Source organism: Cyrtonyx montezumae, unplaced genomic scaffold, assembly GCF_038088225.1.
Source record: "Cyrtonyx montezumae isolate F1298 unplaced genomic scaffold, pur_monq_1.0 scaffold_16, whole genome shotgun sequence".
In the NCBI taxonomy this organism is placed as follows: domain Eukaryota; kingdom Metazoa; phylum Chordata; class Aves; order Galliformes; family Odontophoridae; genus Cyrtonyx; species Cyrtonyx montezumae.
This window is the reverse complement of record NW_027071892.1, coordinates 7090517-7117824: the sequence shown is the minus strand read 5'-3', so window position 1 is coordinate 7117824 and position 27308 is coordinate 7090517. Positions and strand designations below refer to the sequence as shown.

At 44.0% G+C, this 27308-nt stretch overlaps 1 protein-coding gene across 3 annotated transcripts; it reads left to right on the top strand.

The window, feature by feature from the left end:
* The first annotated feature begins 99 nt into the window (after nucleotides 1–99).
* POLR3E (RNA polymerase III subunit E) lies at nucleotides 100–25412 on the top strand. Of its 3 annotated transcripts, XM_065732575.1 has the most exons (21): nucleotides 100–201; nucleotides 2652–2720; nucleotides 3492–3542; nucleotides 4791–4868; nucleotides 5678–5793; nucleotides 7139–7221; nucleotides 7928–8035; nucleotides 8471–8520; nucleotides 8815–8934; nucleotides 9446–9531; nucleotides 10548–10592; nucleotides 10677–10768; nucleotides 11470–11590; nucleotides 13164–13245; nucleotides 15414–15473; nucleotides 16371–16528; nucleotides 16825–16889; nucleotides 18214–18710; nucleotides 21793–21870; nucleotides 22788–22901; nucleotides 24965–25412. In XM_065732575.1, the coding sequence occupies exons 2-21, from the start codon at nucleotides 2685–2687 to the stop codon at nucleotides 25019–25021; spliced, it is 2097 nt and encodes a 698-aa protein (XP_065588647.1). In that variant the 5' UTR covers nucleotides 100–201; nucleotides 2652–2684; the 3' UTR covers nucleotides 25022–25412. The 3 variants fall into 3 exon arrangements, with proteins under 3 accessions (XP_065588647.1, XP_065588648.1, XP_065588649.1); XM_065732576.1 differs by lacking the exon at nucleotides 24965–25412 and having other exon boundaries at nucleotides 21779–21870; nucleotides 22788–22874; XM_065732577.1 differs by lacking the exons at nucleotides 100–201; nucleotides 2652–2720; nucleotides 3492–3542; nucleotides 4791–4868; nucleotides 7139–7221 and having other exon boundaries at nucleotides 5682–5793.
* The last annotated feature ends 1896 nt before the right edge of the window (nucleotides 25413–27308 follow it).

Here is a 27308-nt window from a genome sequence, read left to right as displayed (position 1 = left end):
TTTTTCTCTTCCGCTCCGCCGTCGCCGCAGCTCCCCCTGGCGGCCGCGCGCCGCCGCTGCGTCGGGAGAGCATTGTGGGTAGGAGGAGGGCCGCGGCCCCACGTGCCGGCCGCAGTGACACCATCATGGCCGCCGCCTGAGCGCGCAGCACCGCCCGCCGCGCCGCGCACCGCCAACGGGGACCGGCGGCCCCTCCGCCAGGTGAGCGGCTGCGGTGCCCCTCTCGCCGCTTTCGGGGCTGCGCGGCACAGGGGGACGGCGGGGGACGGAGGGGGCGCGGCCTTGGGCTGCGGGGCTCTGCCTGCCCCGTGGGGCGGTGCGAGCGGGCGCGGGGAGCGGCGGGGCGCTGACAGGAGCCGGCGGGCGGCGGTCCGGCCCGGGGCCGGCACCTCGGCTTCCCTCGCGTCGGGCCGGGGCTGCTCCCCAGCGCCAGGCGCGGCTCTCCCTGTGCGGGAGGCCCCGGTGCTCCTCCGGGCGGAGTTCCCGCCCGGCACGGGCTGGTCTGGTGCGACGCGGGGCTCTGAAGGGGAGGCCGGGGCGGGGAGCGGGGATGGGGGCTCCTGGGGGCTCCCCTCGCGGCCGGGGAACGCTCCGAGCGTCGCCGCTGGCGTCCGGTCGCGCTCGGCTGTCGCTGCTGGGCCGCCTGTGCGGGAGACTCATCCTGCGCACAGCTGTACCCGCGCGCCGTAGCCCCTCTGGGCTGAACCTGAGGGGAGCGGCTCGGTTACTCCGCCGCAGTTTTTACACTGTTTCGGCCACAGTGTTTTGTGTCGTCGGTTCTGAGCTGGTGACGCTGCGGGCAGCGGGAGGGTGGTTGCAGCAGCCCAGCCTGGGTCACGCTGAGATCTGTATCTCCTGCCCTCCTGCGGTGCGTGGAGGTTGAGTGACTCATAACTTGCACTAGTGCTGATGTGCACGGGAAAGGCCCTCTGTAAAGAAGGCAATTTTGCCGAAGGAAAACGTGAAACAAATGCTTTGGTGGCCATGCTTGGTATCTCCTGATGCTTAATTCCATTCTGTCATTCCTGTGGGGGGTTCAGTGCTACGTGTGCCGTGCATACGTGCAAACTGTGGATGCAGTATTGTGTGTGTGTGTCTTCAGTGGAAGCTTTGTTCTGGTTGGAGGATTCCTTGTGTGAATGTTGGGAATTGCTGTGGGACACGCTGCTTCCTGCTGTGCACCCGTTATTCTGGTACTCCAGTGAAAGCTCCTGTCATTCTTTACCTTTAAATGATGCAGAAAAATTGTCATCTTTGTGGCATCTTCTGTGATTTCTGAGCTGGATTCTCAAGGAGATCTCATGTAAAATGAAAAGAGCGGCGTTGGATGAAGGACCAGAGCCTGGTTCTTCAGGTTGGGTTTCTCTTTCTCACCTTGGCCTAGGAAATTTGAATTCCTGTTTGGGTATGTGACATAACCTCCTCAAGAGAAAAGAAGCAGATGAGCACACACCCAGCCCTCAGGCTGTCAGACAGGAGCAGGTTCCCCATCCACATGTGAGGGCTTGGACCCATGGCTCCCACCTCCAGCAGCTGCCATGTGCACACCCGCTGAGTGCTCGGTTTTGTGCTGAGCTGTCTGCCTGCTGCACTGTGCACAGCGGGGAGCGCAGCGCTGGAGCTGGCACATCTCACTGCTTCAAGAGAGCCATGGGTGTGCTTCTGGGAACTACAGAGTGCACAGTGGTTATCGAGCTTCAGTGACACGTTTCTTGGATAACTGTATATATTAGCACTAGCATGATTTGATGAGAAACCCATACGTGTGTTGAAATGTACTGGGATGGTTAAGTGGTGGATTGTGTACTTGGAAAAATCAGCAGTTAGGGATGTAGTGTGGATGCTTCTGCCTCTCACAAACCTCTGTCACTGGCTGCTCCTTCCTCTCTTTAGAAGGCCCAGCAAAGAGGTGAGTGTGTGTCAGAGGTGAGAGTAAGATCTGTTGAAACAAGCTTTGTTGTTAGAAGGGTCTGAGGGAAGCCAAGAAGTGTTTCTTAGAGCTGTCATTTAGGAAGACAGTCAGAAGAGCAGTAGGTATGTGCTCAGCCAGGAGCTGAGGCTGCAGTATGTTATGTAGCTGGAGGCAGGGCCAGCATCCTGCAGGTGTAAATGCTCTCTGGTCCTGAGCACAGGGCTGACACAAACTTTTTGCTTCCCACAGCTCCTAGGCTGGAAGCTTTCTCCATTTCTACTTTCAAGGAAATTTCTCTGGGAAGGAAGGGGGCTGGTGAGCAGCGTGGCACCACCCTTAGTGACGGTGACAAGTGCTTTGGCTATTTCAGAGCTTGGGTGTGCTGGCTGCACAAGCAGCTGCTGCCAGGGTGCAGTAGTCACGCAGACTATAATGGATATGCTTCACAGAAGCCTGTCCTTCCCTCTGCAGAGCTCTGGTTTAGTGCTCTCTCTTATGCTGGCTTTCATCAAAATTACAGGGACTTAATTACCTTTGCAACTCTTGTTTGTTTTAGGAGTTGGTGGCAGTTGGTAGAGATGGTGAGGGGCTGTGTTGTGCCAACACGTACACTCCTTCACAACACACGCTGAGCAGATTGCCACTGAAAAGAAGTAGTGTACCTGAACAAATACTCTGGGCTCGGTGTGGTACGTGGCACAGGTGTAGTGACTCATATGACATATCTGTTTTCTTTCAGATTGTGCCAAGGAAAAGCTTTTTGTATCCTAGCATGGCAAATGAGGAAGATGATCCAATTATACAAGAGGTAAAAGTGCTTTGTGCCAGCAGTGGTTCTATGTCTTATTCGACTTATAATTTTGATGAATTCATACCTGTTATACAAAAGCTAAAATGGGTTCATGCCTTCTGCTAATAACAAGAAGTTGTACTCTGATTCTGGACTTCCTTAAAGATCTGTTACATCCCAAACAGTAGCCCAGTGTCCCATTCACTTTATGCATGAATTCATGTACCAGAGGTTTGAGCAAGGGCAAGCTTGTGAGTTTGACAGAAGTGTTTCAGAAGGTACCTAAATGGAAGCATCTGTGTGTGATATTCATGACGCATCCGTGGATTTCAAATTTCAGTGGCAAAGTGCTTGTATTAAATCAGATTTGGCACGTGGTTGTGTTTTGTCTAGCTTCAAAAGTTTTTATGACAAAACACCAACAAGGAAGTTAACTTTCAGTCATGCTGCCAAAGAGAGAACATCCTCTTCTTTCTCAGATTGTGATAATAAATACACTTCTTCCCTACAAACAAAAAAAAATTTCCTGTTTCAGAGACAAAAGTATGCAGCTATCTCCTGCCTCATTGTAGTTGTGCTGGCTTTTCTTCTCTAAGAGGCCAGCTGTTGAATTGCAAGTCAAAATCAGCAGAGAGGAGACCTTCATCAAGAGTCATGAGCGAGCCTTGTACACATTTCATACTTAAAAGCAAAAGTTGTCAGTATTTGAGCTCTAAGGATTGTACTTATGTCTGAGACTCCATCTATCACAACTGTTATCTGATGGAAGTCGTTTGTGTTGCTTTTCAGATTGATGTGTTCCTGGCCAGAAGTCTGCTGGAGAAGTTGTATCTGTTTCAGGTATTCCAGTTCACTTTGACTTAGTGAAAATTTGTTTAAAACAAATTGAAAGAGCAGTAATTTTATTTACCTCTTATAGGGAATGGGCAAACCTGCATGGGTCTCAGTTGAAACATTTAGTATTAAATTGTTTGTAAGCGAGGAATGATTGCTTATGGCATCGACTTGTCATTAAATCACTCCCTGTAACCACCCTAAGGGAGTTATTTTAGTAGATAATGTCTTCATTGTAGTTTGGATAAATCTGCAGTCTTATCGGCCATTTTCTGCCATTGCTGATTTCTGTCACCTTTAGTGAACAAACATTCATTTAGGACTCATCCTATTTAAGACAATACCATCAGTATTCATAATTAGTGTCTGAGGCATCAGAAGAGACTCCTGATGTTGTGGAGATAAAATTGATGAGTGATTGCAGGTGGAACTGTGTTAGGGATTTGAAGGTCTATTTCCCATTCCCTTCACTGAATTTCTGTCATCATTTTACCTTTGTGGTTCACTTTTCTGATCTGCAAAATGGGAAGTCTTTTGAGGCTGATGGATGAGATATTCATTAAAAGCCAGTGGTGCTCACTGGCATAGCCTCCTGTCCAGGCCTTCTGCACAGCATGTACCACAGAGAGCAGCTGGAAGCAGCCAGACATGTTGGTACCAGCTGTGAAGCTTTGTGTCTCTCTGCTTCAAGTACAAGCATTGCTCCATGAGGGGTTGCTCTGCGTGTTCTGGACAAGTGGCAGCTCTGAACAGGGTGCTGCTGGCTGGAAGATTTCATCCAGGCACCACTCTGTCCTCTCAGTGTTCCCAAGTAGTTCAGAACAGAAGATCACATGGCTAAACCGGACTATGACCACATCCTGTAAGCTAAAACTACTGATAAAAACCCACACATATTTTACTTTAGATAAATAAATCTCCAGAGAAATAATATCAGTGAATGGGTTTTCATGGCTTCTATCACATCCTTTTTCTGCTGCACTAATGTGTAGTACTGTTTTTCTGTTATATAGCACATAGTGATGTGTTGGAGGCAGGAAGTGAAAACAGTGCAGTGACAGGAGCAGGGGACTGAGGGGAAAGCAACAGGCTTTCTTGACCAAACTCTGAAGATTAGAAAAGTCATTTATTGAGATCTTGTAACCATCTGGAAAGTGGCTTTGCATGTGAGGAGGCAGGCAAGGTTGAATTAATTTCTGTGAAATTCTTTTGTCTTTAAATTAAGAATTTTTATGAAATCCATGTGTTTTCCAGTATCCAATTCGTCCAGCTTCCATGACATACGATGATGTTACACATTTATCAGCAAAGATAAAACCAAAGCAGCAAAAGGTTGGTCATCATTTGAACTGAATCTGTGAAAGTTGTTTTATGCTGTCCAGAATGTGCCTCAGATCATTATACTCTGCTGCTAAACTGTTGTAAGTGTTGTAATCTCTGTGCTTGAGGGGACAGGGAGTCTTTCATTCTAAGTCTACGGGAGAGCTTAAAAGAGGAATGGTTTTTTAAGAGAGGAATTAAAGTCACATTGTGAAAAACAATATGACAGCAGAATCACTCAGGAAAATGTGGCTACTATTATTCAGTCAGTAAAAGATTGATTTGGAAGACTTGCACAATATTTAGAAGAGGGTTGAGGTTTGAAGACATGCTCATTTCAGAGTCATTGTGCATCTTGATTCTTTTCTGGCTATGAGCCATCAGCAGTCCTTTTTGAGAATCAGTGGGGTTGTGTAGGTAATGGGAGTATAACCAAGGACAAAATGATTGCACTTGACTTCCAAACCTGTAGCTGTGATTTAAAAATGCCTCATTAAAAAACAAAAAAGCCCTCACAAGTAGGTCTGTGATAGCAGGATTTTTTTTTCTGGGAAATATTTGAGGGGAGTGCTTACGTGAATTTTGGAGTTAGAGTGTATGTTGTGTTAACAATTTTTTCAGTGAGAATTAGCAGGCAATTACATTTTTAGACCCTGTGCAGACATATAAATTTACCATCACAACCCAGTACTGGTCACTAGTTCAGTTTAGTAGTAACATGAAGGGAAAATAAAGCAAGGTAATGGCTGTAATATGTAAGTTTAATTGATTTATTTGGAGTTCTGCCATCATAATTATTTGCCTTTTTCACATTTTTTTAGGTTGAACTGGAAATGGCCATTGACACTTTGAATCCAAACTACTGTCGCAGCAAAGGAGAACAGATTGCTCTCAATGTAGATGGCACTTGTACAGATGAAACAAATACCTATTCCTCGTAGGTGTCCTGTTTGCTTTTGTTTGTTTCTGTGGTAGGCAGAGATGTGTGTATGTCCATCTGCACACCTTGTAAATACCTCCAAGAATGAGAGCTTCCCTCTGCACTCCATTCCAATGCTTTGCTGTCTTCTCCATGAAGAAGTTCTTTCTGATATCCAGTCTAAACTTCCACAGCACACCTCGAGGCTGTTTCCTTGTGTCCTGTCACTTGTCAGCTGAGAAATGAGACCAACACCTCCTCACTGCAGCCTCCTTTCAGGCAGTTATAGAGAGTGATGAGGTCTCCCCTCAGACTTCTTTTTTCCAGACCAAACAGCTCCAATTCCCTCCATCATTTCCTCCTAATCTTGTTTTGTAGCCCCCAGCTTTGTTGCTCTTCTCTGCATGTACTCCATCAAGTCAAGTCAGTATCATTCCTGTAATGAGGGGCCCAAAAACTGAATGCAGCGCTCAAGGTGTGGCCTCACTAGCCCTGCATGCAAAGGATCATTTTCCAGTCCTGCTGGCTATGAAATTTCTGATGCAGACTATGATGCTGTTGGCCTTCTTGGCCACCTGGATACACTGCTGGCTCATGTTAGCTGGCTGCTGACCAGCACAGCATGCTCAGCCCCTTCTCTACTGGGTAGTTTTCCAGCCATTCAGGCCCAAGCCTGTACCACTGCATGGAGTTGTTAATGGCCCAGCACTTAGCCTTAGTTAATGTCATGTAACTGGGCCTGGCCCATCATACTGATCTAGGTCCTTGTGGGGTAAATAACTCCCAATGATGGTACTCCGCAAAGAGATAGTATAGGAGATGGTATATTTTAAGTAGTTCTATATAAACAGTATACAAATAATACAAAAGAGAAAATGGCTCACCTTCAGGATGACAAGGCTCGCAGGGGACTCCATGTGGGAGAGATCTCCAAGAAGAGATCCTTCCCTGGTGGTGGTCAGCCCTTAAATGGGGTTTGGGAGAGGTGGAGCCAGGCTCCACCCCTTCCAATCACACAGGTATATCACCTTCACCTGTGCCCCCATGGCTGACTCGGTGCTCACCTCAGGTGACCAATCAGTGGTTCAGGCCGTGATTCAGCAGTTCCCATGCAGTCCTCTGCAGAGCCTTTCTGACCTCAAGCAGATCCATGATCTTACCGTGCTTGATGTTGTCTGCAAACTTTGTGAGAGAGCACTCAGTGCCCTCATCCAGACTGTCAATTAAAATGTTAAACAAAACTAGGCTCAGTATCTAAGCATTTGCTGATCGTCCATTTTGGAATCAATGATTTCAGGCCTTTTAACATCTGTATGCCTCATTGCCTGTAGAATATAATCTTACAGCATTCATCTGTTTGCAGGAAGCTGATGGACAAACAAACTTTCTGCTCTTCACAAGCTGCAAGTAATGTTTCCCGCTATGCAGCTGCTGTTTATAGAAAAGGTGACTTTGTTTTGTTACCCCTCACATCAGTGAAATGTGTAATTCTGGGCTAAATAAGAGCTGTTCGTTCTGTGTTTTCAGTAGCATAGGTTCATATTTAATTTACGATTTTCTAAATAAAGCAAAAGCTTTCCTTATGAGTGTCCCTGGAGTTCTTGAGGAGCTCCATCAAAGTTTTAAATAATATAACAGGGCACTGTAGGTTTTGTAGGTGCCTCCAAGATCTTAACAGTCCGTTATGGCCTGAAACATACATTTGCAGTACAGAATTGTTTTTCCTACTTACATTGTGTTATTATGTCTGTCTAGGCATGGCTGTTTTATTTGCCTGTTCAATACTTCCTGCCCCTCTCTTGTTTCCTGCTGTCATTGCAGAGTCTAATTTGAGGATCATTGTTGATTGCCTACAGTGATGTCTGTTTCACTAGTAGTCTCCTGACAGATAGGTCAGATCTGAGCCCAAATGGGGCTCTCTGTAAGATCTGGCTCCAACATTAAAAAAGAAGGTAGCAGGAATAAGTGTTGATTTTTTTCATATTCCTTTGAAATTCTGTGCACTGGATGAATCTCTGAATCCCTTTTTACAGTATTAAATACTTGTGTTCTTTGGAAACTGTGCTGTTGCAGAGGTAGGGAGATGATGAAAGTACTGTCTGTGTGCGCCAGGAAAACACTGCTTCCAACCAATATCAATACTCTTTTTCAGGTGAACTTCACTTGACTCCACTGCACGGAATTCTTCAGCTGAGGCCAAGTTTCACTTACTTGGACAAAGCTGATGCAAAACACCGTGAAAGAGAAGCTGCTAACGAAGGTAAGTGCTGCATGAGTTGTTTCCTTTTGAGAGGTAGGATACAACTTCTCTCTATAATTTTATTCAAAGGTGTTTGATATAACAGTGAACTGATTACGAAACCATTTCTCAGCCAGATTTTATCTTTGATCATGTTGTCAGTGTAGTTGCATCAAGATTTTTGTGGACAAGACATAGTGGACTGGCAGAGAGATAGGAGACAGTGTCAAGGAGCAGAAGTAGGAAGTGCCACCACAGCCACTGAAAAGCAGCAGTCAAAATTAATGGGAGCAGTTTCTCCTATTACATGAGTGGTGTGATACTGTCATATGCTTCATAGTTCAGCAAGCTGTAGTTACTAGCTCTGCCTTCTTCCAGAGTATACCTCCAAACAGTTACAGATTACCACTGCAATAACAACCTGACCCAGTTTTATCCTGTTGTGTTTTTTGGCAGGCGGAGATTCATCCCAGGATGAAGCTGAAGATGACATTAAGCAAATTACTGTATGTACAAATTTCCTTTTTGTGATAGTTCAGGCAACTATTCACAAGAAAGCATGATAATTCACACCCAAATAAATGGACAGGAAACCTCATCTGGTTCTGGTGACCCTGGGCTTGGGAGGGGAAGCAAGAAAAGATCTGCAGTTGTTGCACAAGCATAAATATGGCACTGACAATAGGGATTGATTAATTTGAGCTAGGACCCCTGGCTTTTGTTCTCATTGTGCCAGATAGGCAATTAATTTTGTTTCAAGTGTTTTGGAGCTGTATTTTAATGATATCCAAATCTTCTAGGTACGGTTCTCCCGCCCCGAAACTGAGCAAGCTCGTCAAAGACGTGTTCAGTCCTATGAATTCCTGCAGAAGAGGCAAGCAGAAGAGCACTGGATTCATCTCCATTATTATGGCTTGAAGGTAAGTGTGGGTCTTGATGACTCAACCAAGTTAAATCTGGATATGTGGGAATCAGGGAATCATGAGAAGATAGCGAAGAAAAGCTGATCTGTAGGCTTGAACTGACCCTGCAGTGCTGTATGCCTCTGCCACCAGATTGTGCTTTTGGGGTCTTCCCACTGCAAAAGCTTTAAAATTGAGAATTTGACAAATTTAAGGTGGGGGTGTCCAAGTCCAGGAATCACTTAAGTCTTAGCTTTGTGAAACAGCCAAGGAAGCCAGTCAGTTAAGAGTCAAAAATCCTGTTTCTCTGACACAGCTTGCATGTCAGGAGATTTTTGAAGTCACATCAACTGAAATGCTTCCTCATCACTTCTGCATCATTCAGGAAGGCTGACAGTAGAAGAGCACCAGTGAGATAGCATGCTTGTATAGCGCAGTAAGGGCAGAGCAGTCAAAGTTCAGAATGAGGAGTTTATCTGCAATTTTGTTTCAGAATGTCAGTGATTTGTGTTTTCCTCCATATCTCCAGGATAGCCGTTCGGAACATGAGCGCCAGTATTTATTCAGCCAAGGTCATGGCCTCGCTGAGAATACAGAATTAATAAAATCTCCCAGGTAAAGGTTTGATTGTCTTCTAGAAAAGGTACAATAATTTCTTGGGCTTGTTTTTACAATAATAAGCTGGTATATTCTTTTAAAGTCTTGCCTTTGATACTGATACTGCTACCCATGGTAGAAGCTGAATTGTTTAAAAAATAGAGACTAACTGATCTTCAGTTGCTTTCTGTGTTTCCTTGTGATCTGAGATTAAGACCAGTTACTTCCACTTCAGATTGTAGCCTTGTGTGTGTTGTCACAACCCAGCATTATTCAGACTGCAAATACTGTAAAGAAGTAGTAAAGCAAAAGCTCCTTCTGGTTAAAATAAATGAAAACTCTGAAGCCAACGACTTCCATTGTTAGCTCTTACAAAACTTTATTATTGGTGATTTTTAAGAAACATCTGATACTACTTGAAACTTGTTCAGTTTTGTGTCTTGCTGACTGCAGCCAAGTATAAGTCTTCCTGTGGTGCAGGACAGCAATAATGCTTTGCTGTAAACTGATGGAAGCGTGGCCCAAGCAATAGCAAGGTGGTGGTCTGCCCCTCTCCTTAATGCTGTGGGTGTGTTCTGTAACATTTGACATCTCAGTGCCTGGTGTTCTGAGAAGTTTTTTGGATTTGATTCTTTCCTCGCAGACACTGGTGGTTATGTTATGTTCGTAGTGCTGACTTTTTGCTTATTGTAGGCCTAACTGCAGGACTTCACATGGCCCCATTTACTGCTGTGTCAAAGCACCAAGTATAAAGCTTTCACTCTTGCAGTTCCTCTGTTTGGACACAGGAGAGTACAGAAGAGCTAGGATTCTGACTCCCAGCTATTTATGCTTTCTTTGAATGGATTAATGTCAATAGCTTTTACTAGCACTGGACTTGAGGAGGAAGATGAGAAAGGAAAGGCTCTCTTTTCAGGCTGGTGTGTGTTTTGTAGATTCTAGTAAGTAGGATTGCTTTAAGCAAAAAATAACTGCGCGTAAACTTGGGAAATCTCAAGACAAACATTATGAGCTTGTGTTTTCTTTTCTTGTAGTGAATATTTAATGATGTTGATGCCTCCAAGCGTAGAGGAAGAGAAGTAAGTGTACAGAATGTTCAGCATTGGTATTGTCTGGTTGCTTTTTCATGAGCTGCAACTTACAAAGCTGTTGTTTATTTGCAGTGACAAACCAATGGCTCCAAGCAATGTGCTTTCTATGGCCCAGCTGAGAACTTTACCCCTCGCTGATCAGATTAAGATCCTGATGAAGAATGGTTTGCACTTTACTTGTAACTTCTGATGATCTCAGATAGAATAGTACCAGTTCTGTCACTCTTCCAGTCAGCATCTGGATCTCAGGTTCTGTGAAGCAGTCAGAAGCTGAGCATTCACTTGAGAAGGCTGAGAGTGCTCTATGGGAAGGAGAAGAGCAGTAGGCAGAACTGACAGCTGCTCTGTGTTTGCAGTCCTCTCACTCTTAGAATATTTTCTGATCTGGTGGTAACTTTCAGAATGCATTTATTTCTGCAGTTATGTAGTGCAATAAACTGCACTTTGGCATTTTCTTTGATTGAAAATTTTCAATAATATATGTTTTATTCTATCTTTTCAGTTACTATCTAATGAGAGCAATTCCTGAGAACCGTAGGAGTTTCCTGTGATTTTCAGGTGTCTCCACTTCCAAATATTGTAGAAGGAGTAGGCTAGTGGTTATTTTTTTTGTTTGTTTGTTTGTTGTTTTTTAATCCGTGCATTAATTTAGGGCCAGTTAAGTTAGTTAACTGTGTTGCAACATGAACATGTGTTTTTTGAACAGATACTGACCACAGGTACTAAAGTTCAGGTTTTGATTTTTTTTCCCCTTAGATATAGCTGTGACCTGAAATTTCAACATAAATGTAAACCACAATTTCTTAGAATTAAGTCTGTTTGTGCATACTGAGAAAGCCCTTCTTCTGATTCTTTTGCCTTTCAGTGAAGGTGATGCCATTTGCAAATCTGATGAGTTTGCTCGGCTCTGGGACTGACTCTACAACAGTTCTCCGCTGCATACAGCAGGTGGCGATGCTGGTCCAGGGAAACTGGGTGGTGAAGAGGTATGCCTTGTCTTTGTTGCTGAGAAGTGGTTTTCTGCTGAAAGGAGTGAATTAGAACAATAGATTTTATGCAGTCATCTTCACTGTGTCGCTGTGTTCTCAATTCACAGTACTGTGAAATACTCAGTTAACATTCTGCGCTTTATCCTGCAGTAGGATATTAAAAATTCAAACACATGATGGTAGATGCCAGTACAGCTGTACCCAGCCCAGACAGAATTGTGGTGGAGCTGTGATGTATTTGCATTTGAGCTGTCAGACAGTTGTTGTCTTCACTCGTATTTTTTTGTTATTCTGTCCTGAATCCTTTCAGATATTAATGTCAAATATAAATACATAAAATGAAACCATCACAGACTATAGTATTTCTTAGGTAAATTCAGTCAGAGAAAGATCTTTGTGCAATGCTTTGCTGTTCATCAGTGGATGCTGCTCTTAACAGCTGAAAGCATTACCTGCCTTTTAAAGGCTAGCTTCACCTGTCATAAAATGGCACTACATGTGGGCTGCTGAGTGTACCACATGAAATGGATGCTGTGTCATTCTCCTATTTATTTGGATAGAGCATCCCACTGGGAGTTAAGTCTGAAAAGCAGTGTGATTTTTTCACCTGGGTGGAGCACTGTATGCAGAGAATTACAGTGTGTGGAGTAGTTCTCCGCACTAAGGTGTGTGGCAGCAGTTACTGGCCCATCTGTTAACAGCATGCATCAGCTGGTGTTACAGGCCTGTGTTAGCTGTGTGAATCTCTTCAGTCTTTGTTGTCCCTCCAGTCATTCCAGAAGGAAGCTGGGTGCATGTTAGAAGTGTTTTAGCACTCAGGGTGTTCTTGTGTTGTATGTGATAGTTTGCTGTTAGTCTGAGAAGCGTGTGTACGTCTGCAGTAGATGTAGCATGTTTGGGATCGTTGTGCAGAGTGGTGTCTGCACATGTCAGAGCTGTAAGTGAAGAGCCAGCCCATTTCTCTAGGCTGAGTAGGATCAGGATCATGAGCCTGGGTTGCCTCAAGACTTTGGAGTCTGTGGAAATGAATGTCATCCAGTTGGTCTTGCAAACAGACCAGGACACCAGGGTGGTGTTAGTCCTGGGTCTGATTGGTTTGAGCATGAAATCTCATAGCAGTGTCCTCTTTAATCTTTGATTGCTGGGAAGGAATTAAAAAAAAAACCACAAAAAAAATCACCACCACCAAAAATTCATTCCTATAGATCAGCATTTTGGCTAAATGCTACCTTCAAGGCTTGTGTTAGTCTCAGCATTTCTTAGGGTCATGTTGGTCTTGTTTACACTGATGCAAGGTAGGAAAGGCTTTGCAAGAACAAAGCAGAGCTCGTACCTGTGTTGCACACATCTAACAGTCACAAGGCTGGGCTTTGCTGGTGTAAGCACTTCTTGTACTAGTGTAATTGAAACAGAGTAATTATACTAATATTAGTTCCTTTAATGAACACGATGTTTTGGATAAAGGTGTAATTTAACTGCAGAAAAGGGAGCACGTTTGTTATGTTAATTTTCACCAATGCCATATTTTGGAGAACCAACTAACTAATCCATCTTCCCTCTTAATTAACAGCGATGTTCTGTACCCAAAAGACACTTCTAGTCCGCACAGTGGAGTCCCTGCAGAAGTGCTTTGTAGAGGGAGAGACTTTGTTGTAAGTACAAAGGAGTTTGTTGTTTCTGAATAAAGATATTGTTGGAGAGCTGTGGCATTGCAAAACTTGGTTTCATATCCACCACAACTGTAATAAGATGTTTGCTCCAAAGAAATTATTTGTGCTGTAACCCTTATGGTGGTGTTAAAAGTCTGGCATGGGAGTGTTTGTGTGGACTGACATTGTGGCTGTCTGTAAGTTCAGATTGCTGGTCATTAACAGTGGGTGGTATTCATCCCTTTGTAATATAACTTGTAGAGCCACTATCGCATCGCCTGCACAGTGCAGGGCTTACAGCAAAGCCAGGATTGGATAACAGAGTACTTGTTTCTCCAGATACATTTCCGTGGGCTCAGGACTCTGAGGTCTCAGGAGGGCAGTGGAGCTAAGCCTAGTGCTCCTGGAGCATGCACTGTTGATCTTTAAAAAGGATTTTATTCCCCAGAGCTGCTAATCAGTGAAAGGACTTTGTTCCTAAGCACCTTCTATGAGTGGTAGCTGTGTATGGAAGCTGGAATAAATACAGATCTCATAAACATGCATGTAACCACAGCAAGGAAGAACAACTTCTGTTTTGTGTTTATTTTTGCTAACCGCGGAAAGAATTAAGTTCCTGTGTGCTTCCTAAGTTCATATCCAGTTTATGGCTTCCACCCCATTGAGAAGAAATTAAGGAGTGCATTGCTTTCATGTTTTTCAGTTAGACCTGAGCATTCCCCTTGTTTGCAAAGTCTGTTTATGAGATTTAGCTCTGAATAGAGACATACTGTGTGAGAGACCTTAAGGATGTTGGCAGTACTAGAGTCAGATAACACTGATTGTGATTGAAACTTTTTTACTATGTCTTGATGTCTGCCCAAGACACTGCCATATGGCAATCTGCAATCAGGTGTGACCTGGTGACATTAGTCTTTAGGACACAGCAGATTATGTGACACATCCTATGTAAAGTTCTAGGGACCAGAAATTATTATACTTAGTTAAGTAAGTGCTAATGCTTTGCAATTAAAATGTAAATATAAAGTATTAAATAGTGGAAGGTATTTTACCCTTATTTTAAATACTCTAAAAGACCAGTAGTGACTTTAATGTTCAATTGTTCTGTGTTGTACTTTAAGGGAGATAAGTAATTTTTGTCTTTTCTCAAAGCAGCTGTTTTATCCCAGAATCTTACATAATAACTTCAGAGTTCTAGTTGAAAATAAAGTGCCTAATGAGAAATGACTGCCTCAGAGCTGTGTGCAAGGAAAGATGACAGATCTGTTTCCTTTAGTCAGTAGCTTCTTATCCTTTAAAACAGAAATGCCTTGTGCTGTGAGTGTGGTGATTTTGTGAGTTTGTAGGAAGACAGGAGCTGAGTCAGAAGGATGCACGGATGATGTTGAAGCACAATGAGAAATTGACGATAATGAGATTTTTGAATTATTTCAACACTACTAATAAGTACATATTAAGGAACATTGTAATCTATTTATATGGAGATGGGAAGAAATCAAAGGTCATCTTCAGACAGTGGTAGTTCTGCCCAAGTCCTCGTGTGCCCATTAGCCTGCTCTCAGATGTTGCCTCGCAGTGTGTTAGGCCTTTGGAGCTGTGCAGCAGAGCACCTAGCTTTTCCATTAACCAGACACAAATACATGAGTGAATGGCCATCACTGTGTGACTGTAAGTGGCTGTGGTGATGTCCACTGAAAAAGGCAGCAGACACTTTCTAGGAGGCTGTGAGCTGCAGAAATGCAGCAGTCAGCAGCTTATACAGACACTGCACCCAAAGAAGTGGAAGAAGAGTTTCTTTAGATTGGTGAACAAGTGCTAAATCTGAGCATGAGGTGTGAATCCTGCAGTTCATGCGTCACCACAGTAGAAGGGGTTTTTTTTGAAAGCTAAATGAGGTTTGAGAGATTCCTCAGAGCTTTTGTAGTTAAAAGTTCACCAAGGCAAACCGTGGACTCTCACAGCTTCTGGTACTGTGCACGGCCATTTGAACAAGGAATAGGCCAGGAAATGCTTTCCTACTATTTGTGTGAGCATCACCTGCTCCCATGTTCTTGAAAGGAGTCTAGTTTTCATTTTTCTGGTAGCATAATTGAAAAGTGTTATTTCTGTGACTTCATTAAGGCAATTCCTAAATATAGTTAACAAGGTTTTCTCTTCTGTTTCCTTCCTAGATGTGGAAGTTCACACAAGACCGCTGGGTTGTACGAAAGGAAGTGGCGGCAGTTACAAAAGTGAGTGACTTCTTTCTAACACAGAGCTTGGTGCTAACTGTGGGCATAGTCTGCAGGTTGATAACAGGTGCTGCTACAAGCCGTTTCTTTCAGGTTCACAGTGTCTGCATTACTGCTGACCTGCAGTGTTGCTAACCAAAGCATATCTTTGCTTTGGAACAGGTATAGATACTCTTTACAGAATTATTTCAAGCAGCTCCCACAATTACAATTCCACAGGATGTGACTGTCCTTTCAGCTGAGCCACTGGAATGCCCTTTGTCCCCTCCTCTGTTTTGGTGGAAAGCTGAACATCCTTTGAATTAAGCTTGCAAAGCACCAAAGCAGATGAAAGTGGCATCTGATGGCATTTGCCAAAGCTGCCAGTGTTGAATAAAAGTTTTAAAACAACTCAGGCACCTGAATATTCTGTTAGAAGGAAAAAAAAATAATTTGTTTAAAATGAAATAAAATGATAGAACACAAATCAGTTGATGTACGGACTGGCTGCTTTTGGAATTTAAGATCCAATGCTGCTTAAAAGCTGTGCATGTGTAGGTGCAGCATGTCTGACTTGGAGCTCTGAACTAAGATGAAAGTTGTAGGACATGCTTCTCTACACTGTAGTCTTTTAATCTCAGTTAGTTATCTCCCTTTTCTTTACAAAACACGTCATGAGCTGTTTGACTCTCAACTGATTAATCACTGTTTTCTGAAGTGCTCTGCCTTTAACTTTGTGTGAAAGTGCTGGTGTTGCAGAGGATAAAGATCTCTGACTGACTTAGGCATGTGTTTGTGGGAGTGCCCCATGTACACCAAATAGTCCTGCTCATCCTGCTGCGTAGAATGGTGCTCACTGTTTCATGGCTGCTGATGCCCTATATAAATTGACTTCCATACCATTTTTCTTTTTTCTAGCTTTGCCCTGAAGATGTGAAAGATTTTCTAGAGCACATGTCTGTGGCAAGAATAAACAAAGGTTGGGAGTTCATGCTCCCTTACGATGAAGACTTTGTTAAGAAGCATCCAGATGTAGTTCAGAGGCAACGCATGCTGTGGATGGGCATTCAGGCCAAGTAAATGACTTGCTTTATTTTGGGGAGTAAGCTAAGAAAGAAGAATATCTAGTGTGACATTTCTGTGGGTACTGATGGATTTGTATTTGATCCATATTGCCTGTAAGGTTTCCCCCTCTCAGGGTGTGTTTGTGGGGTGGGTTGTGCAAATGCATCATTTGAGTCAGTCCTTTTCTTTGTCTTCCTGAGGACAGCTTTCTGGAAATTAAATGTTCTGGCTAATGGTTAAATCTGGTGTGGCTGCAGGCAAGCATAACAACAAAAATGGTACTGGTATGTTTTCCTTTGTATTCCAGATTAGAAAAAGTCTATAATCTTGTAAAAGAACAGTTGACACCAAAGAAACAAGAAACACAATCAGGTAAATGGAATTGTTTGGGTCACCTTGAAGCATATGCATCTCTGTCTCTGTATTTCTGGGTGATATTTTGTTGTTTCTCTCTGTTTTTGAGCATGGTGGGAGTTGGTCTTGCTGTATCTGATATTACCCCTTTCTTATAATTTCTTCTGCATTATTTGAGACAACTCGGTCTTCACTAACATCAGTGATGTTAGTGGTGACACAAGCTTGCTGTAGCAGAGCATGGGAGGACTCCATGGCGCTGAGGATGCTAGTTGATAGTGTAAAGATCATCTGGATATGTTCACCACTTCCTCATTTAAGGCAGCTTCTGTGGTGTAATGGTGTAAGCAGCTCCTGAGTTGAGGCAGAGCACAAGTGGTTCATACCTCTTGGTTCTCCAGCTGACGTGAGGTTGAGTCATTCCTTTTTCAGTTCCAAAGGAAATGGAGTGGATTTTTTTGTTTCCCCTGATTTGCTGTGGGCTCTGTGGTGTGGTTGAGGGCTAAACAGTTAATAAGGAATGTATTTGCCGGGGGGCTGCGCGGAGGTGTGAAGTTGTCTCTTAGACATCCCTCTCTACCATGGATGTCAGGGAGAATATTCAGGTAGCTGTTCTATAATCCTGAAAACCTGAGATTCCAGGAAGTTTTAACTAGGCACTTGGCTCACTGCCAGACAGTAGAACCAATGAGGAGTATAAGCAGAACTGACAAATGTGCATAGAAATCCATTTCAATTCCCTGTGTCCCATCTGCTTGGAAGGATTAGGTGTTGGCTTATTTGGAGAGAATTAGTGAGCCTAACGGTAGAGAAGGTAACAGCATGAGTGCTGTGTGGGCTTTTGCTTTAAATGCATCGTTCCTTCCTACAGGATTGAGACTGAATTTCTCTTGCCAGCACACACTTTCCTTTTGCCTTTGGGTTGAGGTGTGGGACTGCATGGGAAAGGATTCTTTTCTGCCCCTTTCTCCTCAGCACTGAGTGATAGTACTTAGGTCTCAGATTTCCTTCCTATGCACCTCATGCACAACCTTAGATCCTGGACAAATACCCTTTGTCTTTGCTTCAGGTTCCTTGACTGGAAGACCTTTTCACAAGCATCTGGCTTACAGTTATCAACATGCTTAACTTATCTTTTTATTTATGTATTTATTTATTTATTTATTTAAGTTATAGTAGGGTGGAGGGAAATAAAATCTAATCAGAAAACCAGGTTTATGCCTTAGGTTCCACCAGTAGTGTTTTCCTGGCTTTATTTCACTATGAGCCATTCAGGAAACATTCTGCAAAACTGTAGTCCTGTCTGTGGTGGGATTTTATGCTACATTTTGTTTCTTACCAGGCCACCCATTGCTGGTTTCTGGGGAGCAAAGAGTCAACATGGCAAAAGCAAAAGTCAAGCAGAACTATGGGCAGCTGGAGAAGGAGTTCCAGAAGCAAAAGGCAGAACTGAAATCAAATGACACTTCATCCAATATCGATGTTTCCAGTATCCACGTTAAAGAGGAACCTGTGAGTGATGAGGAGCCCATGGACACCTCAGTGTATGAGGGCCTGAACAATGGCATCATCAATGGCCTCCACGTGGAGGAGGACTCCATGGACTCCTTAAATGGCCACTTGCCTGGAGGCTGCAGTGATCGAGTAGCCCAAGAACTGAAGGCATTTGTGTCCTCAACATTTAAGAGACAATTTGTGCTCACCTTGAGTGAGCTTAAACGGTTGTTTAATCTTCATTTAGCCAGTCTGCCTCCAGGACATATATTGTTCAGTGGCATTTCAGACAAAATGTTACAGGACATGGTGTTAGAAGTTGGCTGCAAACAGATTTTGGTGCCTGTAAGTATTCTTCTCCTTTTGACAAACTATGGGGAGGGGAGGTAGGGGGACAGGGGACATCCAAGCTGTGAAATGCTTGCACCTTGGGCTGGACTGGAAGAACATTTGTGCTCTGGGTGCTGGGTGTGTTGAAGCTGCTGAAGGCTTGTCTGCCTTCCTGCTTCTGGCTGGCCCTGTGCTCTGCTTTCTGCCCTTGTGTGGTGTGTTCACTGTTGTCCTTGGGGCTCATTTTCTGTGCCTGGGCTGTTGGGTTGCAGGGACTCACTGTGCCCACTTGCCCGTTGTGGTAACTTAACCTGGGGCAGTCCCATCAGCTTGCTTTGAGGTGCACAGCTCCTTGCAGGGATGCTGCTGGCAGAAAGGTGATGGCTGCTGCCTGGAACTGGTGGGGCACACCCAGCAGAGCTCTCTGGGAAGCAGCAAAACCCTATCTGTAGAGTTCTCTTGGTTACTCCTTTTCCTCGTGGACTTTTCAGTCATCTTTGTCTTTATGGAAATTCCATGTGTGATTGCTTGAGTCAGAGCCAGCAGGTTGCTTAGGAAAGAAATGGGAATTTGGTATCATGGGAAATAGCCTAAAAGGAAAATGATTTCACAAGACAGATCTGGTAGTGCTGATTGGTTTGCAACCAGCAGGAGCTTGGGAGCCAGCTGCTGTTAGTGAGAGAGGCAAAGAGACATGTGAGCTGCTCGGGAGAGCAGAGAGCAGGCAGGTTTGGGAGAGCCTGGAGCACAGGAGGTGTAGCAACACTCATTCCTTAGCTGGGCTTCAAGGAGGCAGAAGTAATGTGTTCAGTGGTGTGCAAAGTACGTCCTGTGGCAGATGTGATGCCACACAGGAGGCTGCTGCTATTTGTGCTTTCTGCTTTCTCTCCTGACGGCTTCCAGGTCCCTGAGTGATGCTTGCCTGGAGCTGCTTCTTAGTGCTGGAAAGACTCTCATTGTATGTGGCATAGGATATGCGTTTGCCATTCTGTTGGTAAATAGCTGAACTCATCACTGCTGTCTTAATTGAGTCTGGGACTTATTTGCTGGAGACTGCTGTATGTTTGAGTTCTGCTGATCTAGAACTTAATGCAGAATTTGACATCTTCTGCAGCAGCTTGTGTAAGCCTGTACTGCTGTCAGAAATTAAGTCAGTCCCCAGGCCTCTGCCTCATGCTGTGGGCTGGCTGTGCCCTTTGCACGAGCTCGTACACTTTGCTCTCTCTCATTGCTTCTCCTGGACAATATTGTTTGAACCCAGAGAGGCTGCCTGAGCTCGGGAGCCTGGAGGGATGTTTTGCCTGAAATTTCATAGTTACTCATTAGTTTTCTGTAATTGAAACTGCTTTGGTGATAAAAATCAATGATCGGAGGTAATCAAAGAGATGTTCTGTGGGGGGTGAAGACACTCTTGGCTTTCATGTTGCCCTGTTACAGAAAATGTGTTGCTGAAAATGGCAAAGGAGACATTACTGGTGGAGCGTAGGATTTATTTATAAAGCTGAACAGCTGCAACTGGAGTACCAGAGAAATGGTGCTCGTGGGAACTCAGAAGGCGCTCCAGCTGCGGATGGGGGCTGCCTGCAGGGTGTTGTGCTTTGCTTGTGCTTTGTAGCACAAAGGCAGTGCCAGCAGTGAGCAGGGTGCCTCGGCAGTTAGCGGAGCAAGGTGGACGTGGGGAGGCTCTGTGTGCTCTCCCAGATAACACCGTGTTGATTCGGAAGCGGTTCGGTTGCTGAGAGCTGGCAGTGCAGCTGTGCTCTGCCTGTGGTCGAGGCAGCAGCTAGTGCTTAGGTCTGCCATGAACAGCCTCCCTGGGGCTCTGCTTCTGCAGCCCTGCATTGCCTGTCCTGCTGCAGCTCAAGGAGCGGGAGGCTGACACATACTGATCCTGGCAGGCAGCTCCTGCCAGACACAGCGCTTCCCTTTGCCATGAGATCAGAGGCAGCCCCTGAAAGGAAGGGCCGAGCAATCCCTTTGTGGGAAAGGCTGGGAAGAAAGGTGTGGAGTGTACTGCAGGTAGGAGCTGCAGCAGTCAGGCTGGCCTGCTGGCTTTGTGCGGAGGACTGATGGAGGTTGGCAGGGCGGTGGTTAATGAGGAATGAACAATCGGTGGCAGACAGGAAGGCACAGGGCCGGAGTGGGCGGGCATAGCCAGCATTGCTTGCTAGTCATTGCTCCAAGGGAAAATGTTAAGGCAAATGGACATCATTTTATTTTTGTAGGAGTTTGGGACAATTACATTCCTTCCTGCATGCAGAGGCACAAGGCTGTCTCAGAAAAAACAAACTGTGTTCCTCTAGCATGGCTCCTGGTAGGGACAAAAACTAGTTCAGTTTGTGAGCCTGAAATGCACAGGTGTGTGGTTCACCCCCATCTGCTTTCAGTCACCAGGAGTCTTGTGGGATGCCCCAAACAGATCACATGAACAGCAGGAGCACAGTGCTTGTTGGCCATGCAGACTTGGGATTAGCAAAGCAAATTTGGTTAGAATGCAGATGTCTAAAACTTGCCACTGGAGACTTAAAATCCTCCAGAAAACCCTGCAGTGTACTTCATGCTTAATTGAATTCTGCTTTGGGAAGTCTAGAGACACGAGCTGCTGGCAGGAGCCATCCATTCATCATGCCATGGGATACTGAACATGGTCCACACCCTGAATGAGATTGTCATGGCACTTGGTGGTGGTTCTCCCTTCTTCCTAGTCACCATACAATGTCACGGGGTCTCCTCGTACATCTCTGACGTGGTTGGTGATGTGCCCATGGCACTGCTGGCCGTCACTCCAGGGTGGCCAGAAGCATCACTGAAATGCTCTTGGCCATGCCAAGTGTGCCTCAGGCTGCTGGAGTGCTTGTCCCATTCCCCAGGCAATATTTACCCAGAAGAGCAGGTTTTGTGGGGTTTGTGTTTCTATTGAAGGCACAGGGGCTGCCAGAGCACAGTCACCTCCCTGAGCATGGGGTGGGAGAGAAACACTCATTACGTGGCCACAACATTTTGATTCAGTAATAGGTGCCAGGGGATGCTGTATCGCAGAATCATTAAGTAGAACTCATTAAATAGATAGTTATTTTTAACAGCCTCTTGTTCTCAGTTTCCTCCACAGACTGCTGCTTCACCAGATGAGCTAAAGGTTTATGCACTTTGGGAAGCCGGTGACATTTATGATCAGGTAAAGACAAAAATAAGTGACAGTCCCAAATACATTGTTACTGAAGATTTGGCATTGCTTCAGTTTGCATTTCTGGAAGCAATACAGCACACAGTTTTTTCACCTTTCCCTACGGAAGACTGCAGGTTTGCATACCAGCCAGCTTCAGACTGAGAGGAAGCTCTCAGACCGTAGGGTGATTATCACCATGTCAGGACCAGGTGCTGTGGACAGAAATTGACATGTTGGTAACTAACTCAGTGGGATGTAAGTAATCTTAATTGTATGAAGAGAAAGGATTCTGCAGTGCAGGTCTTAGGCTGGGATCTAGTCTATTTTTCTATGTTTGCTAATGGTAATGCAGTGTTAACCAGTGGTTATATGATGATGATGAGACCTGGTGTATCTGTTTATATTTAGAGCAGGAAATGATTACAGCATGTGTGAGCCTCTCCTGAGGTTTATTTGTATTGCAGTAAGTGAAGTGGAAGGAAAGGCAGCCTAACAAAATGTAGACAGACATTGTAACTGCTGTCTGTGACCTAAATAAATGTTTATAGGAAAGTCTCAAGCATTGTTCTGGAGAATAAGTAGCATCCGACCTCCTGGCTGGAGCAGACCATGTGAGCTGCCTGGGAAGTATGTGAGAGGAATATGTCATAGCCCCTGCTTTATTATGGTTTTGTACCTGTGGAGGTGCCTGACGTCACAGGATGGGGAAAATGTGCTCATGAGGTATGGAGAGATCCCTGCAGAGCTGCAAAATAGTGCAAGGACACCTAGTGAGAGCAGGTTGAAATGGGACCGTTTTGGGGTTACAAAGCAAAAATGCTGTAATGCAGCTCAGCAAACGTTTTATACCAACTAATGCACATGTAGTTTTGTTTTATAGAAAGCCAAGAGTAATTCTTTTTGTATTAATCATTTTTCTTCTAAAGCATCGCCAAGTTTTGCTTGAAATTTTTTCCAAAAATTATCGAGTGCGCAGAAATGTCATTCAGAATCAGCTGAGTCAAGACCTAAACAAGCAGGAGGTGGATAGAGTGTTAAAGGTGAGTTTCTGCTCGGCTGGGGGTTTGATCCAGTTAATGCATGAATTTTTAACACTTTGGTTTAACTGAAGGATCATGTATTGCCTTGAGTTGACAAGTGATCATGATGCTAGAACAGCTGCTGTGAGACAGGGCTTGCTTTTCAGCATGTTTTCTTTACAGTAACACTTGTCTCATTCTTCCTTCTTTCCCTCCTAAGAGCAATGATTTTGATTCCCCCGTTATTTGATGTTACTGTAGCAAATCTTTATTCTTCATCTTGGACCAGAAGGGAATAGAGCACAGTAAATGTCATACTTCAGAATTGTTTTAAAATAACATGGAGTTAAACGCTGAGGCAGTGGGAGTGTTCTGAGTTTGCTTAGCTGCCTGCTGTTGTTCTGTGCTGAAGAACACAGGTGCCACATGTTCAGAAGGAAGTGCATTGTATTCTGTGGTAGGACTTAAAGCAGTGTAGCGAGCAAAACCCCAACAAAAACAAGCATAGAGTCCTACTTAGCACATCTCATAGTGAACGTTTCAATCTTTTCATCTCTGTCTTTGAAGTTGAACCATTTACTTTCTAAACAGGTTTAAAGTATGAAGTATGGACCATGATTGACAAAGGAGAAAGCCACCAGCTAATGTAGTACTTTAATCACTGTTGCTGGGCCTTTGCTCACCATCACCCACTTCAATGAGACAAGTGCTTAAGTACTTTATTACACTGGGATCTGTAAGCCCGAATAATAACCTTCTTGAAAATTACACATCTGCTGTGATAGTAAGCAAACTGGTCTTGCTTGAGGGAACCTAGTCTTAGTATTAAAATAAGGTGAGACGTTTCTGCTTGCTCTGCAGCTTCTGGTTTGGCTTCCTGTGCTCAAATAGCAGCTCTCTGGGGATGTCTAGATAATGCACTGGCATTCATTTGCACAATATTCTTGATGTTTAACAAGTAAACTATTTCTGGGGAAAAAAGAGTAGTTGTTCCTAACAAACCAGGTCCTGCTTTTATAAAATCAAAGTCATTGCACACTCAGCCTTGTGTTTTGTCAGATTTTGTCTTGAATATATTTGTCACAGAAGCCCGTGAAATTTCCATTGTTTCTAAAGGGAATCTTGAAAGAATGATTTGATGAAGTAGGAGGATTCGCTGGCTTCTTTAAGCCATGAGAGATTTGATTCCACTTTGAATAAGATAGCATTTCTTGACTCTTATTTCCCCATCTGCATGTGTTCCTGTCCTGTACACAAAAGAGGAGTCTTACAGGGAGTATATTTTTGCATCTGAAGATATAGAATGAAAACTTTTGAGCTTCTGCATTTAATTTACTTGTAGTGTTTGTTCCTAAGTCCCAAGAATTAAGAAGTGGTGATAGTTATTGATACTTTTTTCACTTTTAAGATCCACAGCATCAGTTTATAGCAGTGCTTGAGCTCCTGTTGAATTATCTAAGCGGGAAAGTTGGAGCAATAGGAGCTATTAGCTTAGAACTCACAAGACTCGGTGTTCATTTAATAGAATAAGAAAATGAACCACAAGAAACCTGACTTACTGAACTCCTTTGCTGTGGAGCTTTTAGCTGTGAGTGTAGCACACACATTCAGAACACCTGAGTACAGTTCTGAGGTTTGACCCTTCCTTGCTGTAGAACACTGTTGAAAGAGCTCTAGCTAGGGGCTGCCTGCACGCTTCCTCTGCTCCCTTCTCTCTGTTCACAGCTTCAGGCTGCAGTTACCCCCCAGTTCCTCTTGTTCTCACCTTTCCTCATCCTAAGCTGCTGCACCATCCTTCCCATTTCCTCTTTCCCAAAAACTTGATTTCCTGCTGCCATCCCATTGTGTATCCTCCCTGTGCTCTCAGCCTTTACCCTCTTGTCTGCTGTCTAGATCTTCAGGGCAGGGATAACCTGCAGCTCTGGCTCTCGTTTGTACACTGGAGAGACATACTGATCCCATTTAAGGTTGCAGAGCTGAGTCCCAGTTCCCAGTGGGGCACACCTCAGAAGCGTGTAGTCCCTGTGCTTTGGAAATGCAGGGTGGTACTACAGGCACTGATGGGCTCTCCCTTTCCTCCCCAGGACTGCTGTGTGAGCTATGGTGGAATGTGGTATCTTAAAGGGACTGTGCAGTCTTGACAGCAGCCGTAGCAGTTTCTGTGCTCCAAGTGCTCTCCAGGATGAAAGAGGAAACCTGCGGTGGGCGGCACAAACAGTAATGCTGTGGCCTCAGGAGTGTGGGGCAGGAGCTGACCTACTTTGGGGCATGTGGCATTGCAGACAGTCACTGACATCACAGCACACTCACACATACGTTTGCATGGCCGCCTGGGTGCAGAGAGCAACTAGGAAGACAACATGGGACCCTGTCTGCAGTTTGATTAATCTGGGATTTTTAATGTGTTTTGCTTCTCCTTCTGTTTCCTTATAATAGAATAAAACCATATACTGACACAGACATGATGAAAAAGTCATGGTCTAATATTTTATTTTGTAAATGATGCCAATAAATTAAATTTGTTTACAACCATCCCAGGTTTTGTTAAATACCTAGATGCTCATGCATTAGTCTGAGCATTACAACAGCCCTTGCTGCCTTCCTTACAAGGGTAGCAGTGTTCAGGGGCAGGGAGGGGGGAGGGGATACAAAATCACTGTCTTTAAACATTGTATGACATAGCAACTGTTATCACCTGGTGTCTGTAAAATGAGCTGTCTGAAAAAGTACTGAACACTTGAAGTAGATGTGGACCAACTACTGGATGTCTTACTGATGCAGGGTTTGGTTGATGGAGTTTTTGCCTTACTATGTGCAAAGGTAAGTGCACCAGGTGGAAGGCATCCAGTTATCACACAACAATGTAAAACCTCTATTTTGTGTAACTTTTTTAAAAATAAAATTTTACCTTGAAGGTCAGCCATGGCATCCTGCTGTACTCTGCCTTGTATTTGCCCAGGAAGGAATGGAAGTGAGCTTTGCTCTTTTTAGAGCCCAGAGGCTTACAGAGGAAGGAAAAGTAAAAAAATGTTTCTAGTAGTTGTTGGAGGTAGATGGCAAACTGCCTCCTGACTTGCTTTACTTCTCTACTTGCATCACGGTTTTTAGGATGGTTGTCAGATGCAGCCTGTTGCTCGCAACCGAGCTGCTTCTGTTCTTAGTTTGTCATTTAAGCTGAATGACAGTAAGGAAAGGAAAACCCCACTGATGGCTTTAGAGCAGTTACTTTACTGTTCATGTGCTTTGTTTTCTGTAATTTCCATCATATGAGAGCCTCAAGTAGATTTTATTAATTTAATCTACTTATGCTTAGAAAGGGCTCTGTTTTTTACTAAAATAAGCAGATTAAGATTGGCCTAAGAGTAGTGTATACGTAAAGCATTTTGAACTTCTCTGCAAAGTACTTATTTCTAAACTGCTAAAACTCTACCTTAACTCATACACTGAGTTTATTAACTACTGTAATCAGGCGGTGTTCAAGCTCAAGCAGCTTTTGCAGCCTTGTGCTGGGTGTCCCCATGGCTGACACTTACCTAGCATGACCCCACTGCTGTAGCACTGTCTACAGCTGTGTCCATAACAGGTATCCCTGAGAAAACCACAGTCTGAGAGAGGTTATAAAACAACAGAGCACTGGAGGATTTTATTACAGGGTATGTACAGGTAAGCGTTGAAGTACACTACAGTACAGCCAGAGCTTAGCAATGGCACAGCTGGTCAAAGGCAGGTTATGCTACAAAAGAGTCATAGTTGTGTGGAAATCTGAGAACATTTTGGATATTTTAAAGGGTAGAAAATACGTAGAAAATGCCCTATTAACCAACATTAAACCACTGAAGATAACATATTTAATCAGAAATTCTAAGTTTTTACATGACTTCTGGTCCCAAAGTGAATAACGTAGTAATAAATTGCTTGTGACAGCCAGAACACTTACCTAAAGTTACTGCCTTCTAGTAGAAAGCCTTTAGATAATGACAATTCAAGTGCTAGGGAAGCAGTGACATCAGAGCTAAGCTGGTGGCAGAACAGCAGCTCTCCTGCCTTCCACCCTTTTTGGAACAACACTGACAAACACCAAAAGATAGAAACGAGAAACTACTTAAATTCCCTCTGGCTTTCCAGCACAGAAAAGGCCTATCTATCCTTTTCTACTTAGTGTAACTTCTTTAGAATAAAAATTTAATGGGAACTCCATCTGAGCTATGTAGGAACAATCCCAAGACTAGATAATGCAGCTGCCATCTGCACTGAGTTTACTGTTTCAAGATAAGCTCAGATAGGCATAATTACTAGCTAATCATGGAGCTAGACTGCCTTATTTATTTGCTTAGAAAAAATATTTACAACATTCAGAGTCCCATTTTTAAATAATTTTTAAGAACACAGTACACGTTTTTGAGAAATTCCCACAATACAGAATCTTAA

Excerpts from the sequence above, each read along its gene's own strand:
- POLR3E (XM_065732575.1), top strand. The coding sequence starts at position 2,685 with ATGGCAAATGAGGAAGATGATCCAATTATACAAGAG. Across the intron at positions 8,935-9,445 it reads TCCATTATTATGGCTTGAAG|GATAGCCGTTCGGAACATGA; the intron begins GTAAGTGTGGGT and ends CCATATCTCCAG. Across the intron at positions 15,474-16,370 it reads AAGTGGCGGCAGTTACAAAA|CTTTGCCCTGAAGATGTGAA; the intron begins GTGAGTGACTTC and ends TCTTTTTTCTAG.